The sequence below is a fragment of the Engraulis encrasicolus genome, chromosome 7 (genome assembly GCF_034702125.1).
Source record: "Engraulis encrasicolus isolate BLACKSEA-1 chromosome 7, IST_EnEncr_1.0, whole genome shotgun sequence".
In the NCBI taxonomy this organism is placed as follows: domain Eukaryota; kingdom Metazoa; phylum Chordata; class Actinopteri; order Clupeiformes; family Engraulidae; genus Engraulis; species Engraulis encrasicolus.
Window position 1 is genome coordinate 3,608,135 of NC_085863.1, and position 8,493 is coordinate 3,616,627.

Here is an 8,493-nt window from a genome sequence, read left to right on the forward strand (position 1 = left end):
GGGACCCACGGGAATTCCTGAAAAATGTCATCCTCTAGTGCAGTGTTACCTCCTCTCCCTTGGCGATGATCTTCCTGTGAGTCAGGGCTTGACTCAGAGCTGTCCCACTCACACCTAGCAGCTGAGGAAACACAATGGGAAATATGGGTGAAGTGTTTGGAGGTAGTGTGCGCACATCCACAGGTAGTTGTCCAGGTGCCAGACAAAAGGTAGTACATCACACTACCTGTAGTCAAAATAGGGTTAATACAGTAATGGGGTGGGGGTGGGGGGTGCAGATGTGGTGTGCATAGCCTCTTAACATGTTTAAAATATTTCTCGGTACTTTCTCTGCACTATTACTGATTATTGGACTCACAACATGTCAGTTATCCTCCAGATGCAGTTCACTGCTCTTCTGTGATTAAAATTAATACATTGTGATGTGCTATAAAGGTTATTCTGGCATTGCGGCTGGTCCACTCTAGCCTGGGTCCTACCAGACCGCTGTGTGTGTGTGTGTAGTTCTGGAGCCCCCTGGTGGAGCTCCAACACACAGAAGTCTGGGAGATTGTAGCAGGATTCTGTTTCACCAGTCAAAAAATAATCTGAGCATGTATTGCTTCAATATCAATGGCAGCTCGCATTGAGGAGTCACAGGACATATTATAGACTGTATTGACACTTAGGAAATCAACAGAGTTTATGGCGAGGATGGGCAGAATGATGGATAAAGCTTTCTGAAGGTGGGGCCAACGTGTGCTCTCCCAAACCAAAGAGGCTTGAGACAAGAGGGCTTACTCACGTCATAACAGCGTAGTAGGAAATGATGGCGAGGGGAGTACGGAAATGTTATTCACTGTGGAACAGGTCATAGGACAGCGTGAATGTCTGTCAGCTGTCCTTAATTACCCCCAGCAATTACTGCTGACCAACAGCTGCCGTTACCTGGCCACAAATTATCCATCATGGTGTCGCCCCCACTGACCATGTGCAAGGGAGTACGAAAATGGTATCCATCGCACCCACTGACCAATGACCATGCGCAAGGGAGTTAATTTTCCATCCACTCGTGTCCTCAGGCAACGCCCCCGTACTACACCGTGGCCAATGCATTCCCCGCCAAGAGATTGTTCTTTCTCTTGAGTTTCTTTGCCCAGACCTAGTAGTGAGGCTCACAAAGCTGCATGGAACTACAGCTCGGGCAAGAACAAAGACAGTGCACACAGAAAAACAGTCTCTCGGGGGTAAATGCATTGGCCAAGGTGTAGAACGGCGGCGTGGCCTGAGGACACGAGTGGATGGAAGATTAACTCCCTTGCGCATGGTCACTGGGTGCGACAAACATTGCCGTACTCCGCAAAATCCGAAAGAGGATATCCGGTTGTCAGTGATCAGTGTGTGGCCAAATTAACTGCAGCTGTTGGTCAGCAGAAATTGCTGGGGGTAATTAAGGACAGCTGACAAACATTCACGCTGTCCTATGACCTGTTCCACACTCCGACCCTCGCGGAAGTGGCATTGCATGCTTCCAATGCTGACCGTAGAAGAAGAGTAAAATTTCCGTACTCCCCTCGCCATCATTTCGTACTACGTTGCTATGACGTGAGTAAACCCTCCTATATATCTATCTCTCCTTGGGCAAGAGCAAAGAGGCTTGAGACAAGAGGGCTTACTCACGTCATAACGGCGTAGTAGGAAATGATGGCGAGGGGAGTACGGAAATGTTGTTCACTGTGGAACAGGTCATAGGACAGCGTGAATGTCTGTCAGCTGTCCTTAATTACCCCCAGCAATTACTGCTGACCAACAGCTGCCGTTACTTGGCCACAAATTATCCATCATGGTGTCGCCTCCACTGACCATGTGCAAGGGAGTACGAAAATGGCATCCATCGCACCCACTGACCAATGACCATGCGCAAGGGAGTTAATTTTCCATCCACTCGTGTCCTCAGGCAACGCCCCCGTACTACACCGTGGCCAATGCATTCCCCGCCAAGAGATTGTTCTTTCTCTTGAGTTTCTTTGGGCAAGAGCCAGGTAAGGTTCACACAGCTACAGTAAGAACCGTATGTTCCCCATTCCAAGCCATCATCATTTCTAATCAAAGACATCTGCATAACCTAAGGTGCCGTTTCCACGTAGCTGGATATTTTTATATGTGGATATTTTTTTCTCCTGCTTGTATTGGTTTTGCATTGGTTTTGGCCTTCCGTTTCCACGTAGCAGATATTTAAAAATCCAGATGCAGGAGAAAAAAATAGCAGGAGAAAAAAATATCCTGTTTAGGTGTCTGAAACGCATTTGTTACAATGGAGGATTTTTTTTATCCACATGTTGCGTTTCCACGTAGCAGGAGAAAAAAATACCCTGCTAAAAAAATATCCTGCTACGTGGAAACAGCACCTAAGCTAAAGTGAGGTGCTCCCTCAAGTGGCTCAATGTAAAACTACACTCAAACCTACCCATAAGTGAGAATAAATTGTCTCCTACAACTCCACTCGTCCTGACTCACCTTGGTCAGGTATCTGAGCTGAGTATAGTATCATCTAGGTGTGATGTAGTGTAGGCTAGAGGTCCTCACCTTGGTCAGGTATCTGAGCTGGGTGTCCGTGGTGATGTGTGTCTCTCCCTCTTCGTCTTCTCCAAACTGAGTGTTTCCCAGGTGCAGGACGCTGGCCACAATATCCAGCAGTTTCTGTACAGCAAAAGACACAGCTACGTACTGTACACTAGTTTCAACAATAACAGAGTTGATTTGAGGGGTACAGTTGTGGAATTGTGGAGTACTGTGTATTTGCATGGATTTATGGGAATGTGTGTGTGTGTGTGTGTGTGTGTGTGTGTGTGTGTGTGTGTGTGTGTGTGTGTGTGTGTGTGTGTGTGTGTGTGTGTGTGTGTGTGTGTGTGTGTGTGTGTGTGTGTGTGTGTGCATGCGTGCGTGTGTGTGTGTGTGCATGCGTGTGTGTGTGTGTGTGTGTGTGTGTGTGTGCATCTGCGTGTGCGTGTGCGTGTGCGTGTGTGTGTGTGTGTGTGTGTTCCTGTTACCTCCACTTCCTCCTCGTTGAAGCCGATGACTATGTGTGTGTGTGTGTGTGTGTGTGTGTGTGTGTGTGTGTGTGTGTGTGTGTGTGTGTGTGAGTGAGTGTGTGTGTGTGTGTCTTTACCTCCACCTCCTCCTCGTTGAAGCCGATGACTGCCAGAGCTTTATTCACCGCCTTCCAGTCGCTCTTGTCATTGATGGAGCTCACTCTTGGGCAGCTTCCCTGACGTCACAAGAGAATATACACATAAATAAACAAATGATGGCAAGCACATCTTTAAATACACTATCAATAAAACAAATAGGTAAATAAACTAAAAATACTAGTTTGGTGTTGGTTTGCAGGAAATCGTAGACTGGCATTAGAAGTCTGAGGCCCTACACACACCAGTTCCAACAAAGGGCGGCACACTGCTCTGCCAACGTTCGATTCCACTGTTCAATACAACCCTGCACACCGGTTACAGCAGAGCTCTATTTTGACAGAGCCGACACTAGTTTTTGTCTTTGCCTCTGCTGTGATCAAGGTGCTGTTTCCACGTAGCAGGATATTTTTTAGCAGGGTATTTTTTCTCCTGGTTAGGGATGCGGATAAAAATAAATCCTCCATTGTAACTAGTGCGTTTCAGCCCCCTAAACAGGATATTTTTTTCTCCTGCTTTTTATATCTGGATTTTTAAATATCTGCTACGTGGAAACGGAGGGCCAAAACCAATGCAACCAGGAGAAAAAAAATATCCACATATAAAAATATCCTGCTACGTGGAAACAGCTCCTAAGTTGACCATTCATTTCTATAGCATGTCTGTGTCAGTGTCTCCAGCGGGGGTAACCGAAATGGTGGGAAAAGATAGTGCTCCGCAGTGCTGTCGGAACCGCTGTGTGGAGACCCTTACCGGGCAAACACACCAGCAGCGACAAGTAAATTCATGACAGTTATTGGCAGTTCAGGTGATATTGGAATTTTACTAGTATGTATTACTTTGTACTATGTATGGTACTGACTATTTATATGGGAAATGAGTTCAGGTGTAAGAATGTTTGGCCAAATGACACTATACTGTAGTTATGGGAATGTCATCTCAGTTTCAAGAAATGAGCCGAACCGAAGGAGAAAAACTGTAACTTGATCAGCCAAGAAGGGGCCAGGTGATTAGGAGTAATGAAGGGGCCAGGTGATTATGGTGTTGGATTGAGAACTAATGGAGGTGGTTATGTGGCACTGTACCTAATGAGCCCAGGTTCCTCAACACTGTACCTAATGAGCCCAGGTTCCTCAACACTGTACCTAATGAGCCCAGGTTCCTCAACACTGTACGTACCTAATGAGCCCAGGTTCCTCAACACTGTACCTAATGAGCCCAGGTTCCTCAACACTGTACCTAATGAGCCCAGGTTCCTCAACACTGTACCTAATGAGCCCAGGTTCCTCATCACTGTACGTACCTAATGAGCCCAGGTTCCTCATCACTGTACGTACCTAATGAGCCCAGGTTCCTCATCACTGTACGTACCTAATGAGCCCAGGTTCCTCATCACTGTACGTACCTAATGAGCCCAGGTTCCTCATCACTGTACGTACCTAATGAGCCCAGGTTCCTCATCACTGTACGTACCTAATGAGCCCAGGTTCCTCATCACTGTACGTACCTAATGAGCCCAGGTTCCTCAACACTGTACCTAATGAGCCCAGGTTCCTCATCACTGTACGTACCTAATGAGCCCAGGTTCCTCATCATTGCACGTGTGTGTGTGCACAAGCAGCACTCTCATACACGCAAACCAAAGATCGTAGAGAGAAGACAGTCCACTGACATCACGAGAGCTCCCCTGGGAGTCACATTCTTCTTTTGTGATCAGTCATTAATTATCCCCCACAATTGTAGTATATAATTGGGCCACTAACTGAACATTGACAACCAGACATCCTCTTCCGACCAGATCAGAACTCACAGCAGCCGTTCACAACTCACAGCAGCCGTTCAGACCCACACGGAAACCCAAATTCCGGACATCCACAGTGATTTTCCTCAGTTTCCAATGTCACATTTTTTTTTATCCATCATGGCGTCAAACCCACTGCCCATGCTCACCATGCCCTTAGGCGACGCCCCCGTACTACACCGTGGCCAATGCATTGCAGTTCTTATCCAACCCTTTACACAAACTCACCTTGACTAGGTAGTGGTATTGCTGTGCGTTCCTCTCATACACCCAAACCCACCTTGACCCGGTAGCAGGGCTGGGCTGGCCATTTGGCATAGCGGGCTTTTTTTTTTTTTTTTACATTTCTGAAAATAGGGCACAAGGGCCCACCGGGAAATGCCCGCTAATACACACCTTGACCAGCTAGTGATATTGCTGTGCGTACCTTAACTAGGTAATGATATTGCTGTGCGTACCTTAACTAGGTAGTGATTGCTGAGCGTTCCTCTCACCTTAACTAGGTAGTGATATTGCTGTGTGTACCTTAACTAGGTAATGATATTGCTGTGTGTACCTTAACTAGGTAGTGATATTGCTGTGTGTACCTTAACTAGGTAGTGATATTGCTGTGTGTTCCTCTCACCTTAACTAGGTAATGGTAGCTCTGAGCTTTCCTCTCACCTTAACTAGGTAATGGTAGCTCTGAGCGTTCCTCTCCAGGCCGCGCCTCTTGAGCGTCTCCTGGTCTCCGCCCTCCAGCAGCTGGTAGAAGATGTGGAAGCTCCGCTCCCCGTGGTTCTGGTGCACCACGCGCGTCTTCTCCAGTAGGTAGCTCAGGATGTGGCCCCCGATCGGACAACCCTGAGAGGGATAGGTACAGTAGATAGAGGGCTCTAAATTCATCATTCATTCACTCTTTTTTCATCACTAGCCAAAATGGCTATTACTGTAGATGTTAATCTTATTAGCCAAACACACACTCACTAATGGGTCAGAAGTGGCTAGTACTGTAAGTTGGTCTTCACTACCAGATAGGAAATTTATTGTCCTTGCAAAAAAAAGTTCTGTGCCATTTGTGAGTGAGTCTGACACAGTTAAAGAAACAATAAACAAGCACAATACCACCCCCTACACCTAAGACACAACGCAGGATGATATGGGACAAAACAAGTTAAATCGGACAACCCTTGAACTGGCAGCGCATCACTAAACGCTCAGCATTGCTATATAACTTCTGTGCAGGTTACAGTATGTGTGTTTATTTAGGTGCTGTTTCCACGTAGCAGGATATTTTTTTTAGCAGGTTATTTTTTTCTCCTGTTGAGGTGTAAATGCAACATGTGGATAAAAATAAATCCTCCATTGTAACAAATGTGTTTCAGCCCCCTAAACAGGATATTTTTTTTCTCCTGCTTTTTATACCTGGATTTTAAATATCTGCTACGTGGAAACGGAAGGCCAAAACCAATGCAAAACCAATGCAACCAGGAGAAAAAAATATGCATATATAAAAAATATTAAGCTACGTGGAAACAGCACCGTAGTCAGTAGAGGACATACCCTAGCAAAAAGGCAGTAACTGCACAGTTGTTTTTGATGACATACTTGATTTTGATGACATGCTTTCTATAATAGCAATCAGGTAACCCAGAGAGTGGTAACAGTAAGCAGTAAGCAGCACACTTGGTGCAGGTTACAGTGCACCTCAATAATGAGTGCACCCCTTTTGAAAAGTAACATTTTCAACAATATTCCGATAAACACACAAGTTATTTTCATAACTTTCATCCATGTAGGTACGTATACTATACCTTGAAATCAAACTGGATATCCATGTATTTGCCAAATCGGCTGGAGTTGTCATTTCGAAGTGTCTTGGCATTTCCAAAAGCCTGCAGATGACAAACAATCCAAAAATGAAAAAAAAAACAAAGGACATCTACAAACAACAGATAGCACAATAAACACACACATGAGACAATGCTAATACTGATAATAAATAAAGACAAAAGAGACAATCTTGTGTTATCAGATTGTCACAGGTCGTGCCTTTGCCAAGTGAAGCTAATGCAGTACTTGTTTATCCCAGCCAGGTCAGTATTGACATTAGCTCTACCCAGGGACGGATTAAGATGGCCTGGGGTCCCTAGGTTACAGGTGGTTGTGGGCCCCCTGAATTTAGATAGTCCCATAATTGCGAGCACATGTACCTGTAACATGTCTACCAACTGTACAGATGAACATGACAGATGCATTTTTCAATATTGTATCTTGTCACAATTCTGCGATTTTTAACTTTTGGCCAATCAGGGCCCCCCTGGTAGGTGGGGGCCCCTAGGCCCTAGGCTGCAGCCATATCTAGCCTGTGCATATTCGGCCCAAGCTCTAGCACGAACACTCACCCCACTGATAGGCAGAGTATTCAGTAGATATAAACAAATCTCTTCTGTGTACTCCTTACTGCTAAACAATTCTTTATCACAGTCTCTATCTTTCTTCCTATGGCTGTGGTTACTATGGCTGTGGTTACTATGGCTGTGAGGCATCTTGTAGGACAAGCATTGCAAGGTATGCATAAAAAAATGCCAGTGTGTGTGTGTGTGTGTGTGTGTGTGTGTGTGTGTTAGGTCATCACCTCCAGTACAGGGTTTGACTGCAATAGTGTATCCCGTATGTAGGAGCTGTTGTCTCTGGCGGGGGCAGGTGCTGATGTAGTGTGTGTGTGTGTGGGGGGGGGGGGGCTGTTGTCTCTGGCGGGGGCAGGTGCTGATGTAGTGTGTGTGTGTGTGTGTGTGTGTGTGTGTGTGTGTGTGCTAGTTCATCACCTCCAGTACAGGGTTTGACTGCAGCAGGCGGTCGCGTATATAAGAGCTGTTGTCTCGTGCGGGGCAGGTGCTGTGTGTGTGTGTGTGTGGGGGGGGGGGGGGGATGGGGCTGTTGTCTCTGGCGGGGCAGGTGCTGTGTGTGTGTGTGTGTGTGTGTGTGTGTGTGTGTGTGTGTGTGTTCATCACCTCCAGTACGGGGTTTGACTGCAATAGTCTATCCCGTATATAGGAGCTGTTGTCCCGTGCGGGGCAGGTACTGATGTAGTGTGTGTGTGTGTGTGTGTGTGTGTGTGTGTGTGTGTGTGTGTGTGTGTGTGTTCATCACCTCCAGTACAGGGTTTGACTGCAGTAGTCTATCCCGTATATAAGAGCTGTTGTCTCGTGCGGGGCAGGTGCTGATGTAGTGTGTGTGTGTGTGTGTGTGGGGGGGGGGGGGGGGATGGGGCTGTTGTCTCGTGCGGGGCAGGTGCTGATGTAGTGTGTGTGTGTGTGTGTGTGTGTGTGTGTGTGTGTGTGTGTGCTAGTTCATCACCTCCAGTACAGGGTTTGACTGCAGTAGTCTATCCCGTATGTAGGAGCTGTTGTCCCGGGCGGGGCAGGTGTGTGTGTGTGTCTGTGTGTGTGTGTCTGTGTGTGTGTGTGTGTGTGTGTACCTCCAGTACAGGGTTTGACTGAAGTAGTCTATCCCGTATATAAGAGCTGTTGTCTCGTGCTGGGC

The 8,493-nt window shown here is 46.7% G+C and overlaps 1 protein-coding gene across 1 annotated transcript in view; it reads right to left on the reverse strand.

Moving 5' to 3' along the window:
- myo1ca (myosin Ic, paralog a) overlaps positions 1 to 8,493 on the reverse strand; it is a 97,787-nt gene that overhangs the window by 69,551 nt on the left and 19,743 nt on the right. Inside the window, exons 4-9 of the mRNA XM_063202715.1 lie at positions 8,429 to 8,493; positions 6,762 to 6,842; positions 5,632 to 5,811; positions 3,149 to 3,247; positions 2,566 to 2,679; positions 50 to 121 (exon numbers count right to left, since the gene is read on the reverse strand). The exon at positions 8,429 to 8,493 is cut by the window's right edge and continues 134 nt beyond it. Coding sequence (XP_063058785.1) covers positions 50 to 121; positions 2,566 to 2,679; positions 3,149 to 3,247; positions 5,632 to 5,811; positions 6,762 to 6,842; positions 8,429 to 8,493 — 611 coding nt within the window. The remainder of the gene's footprint in view (positions 1 to 49; positions 122 to 2,565; positions 2,680 to 3,148; positions 3,248 to 5,631; positions 5,812 to 6,761; positions 6,843 to 8,428) is intronic.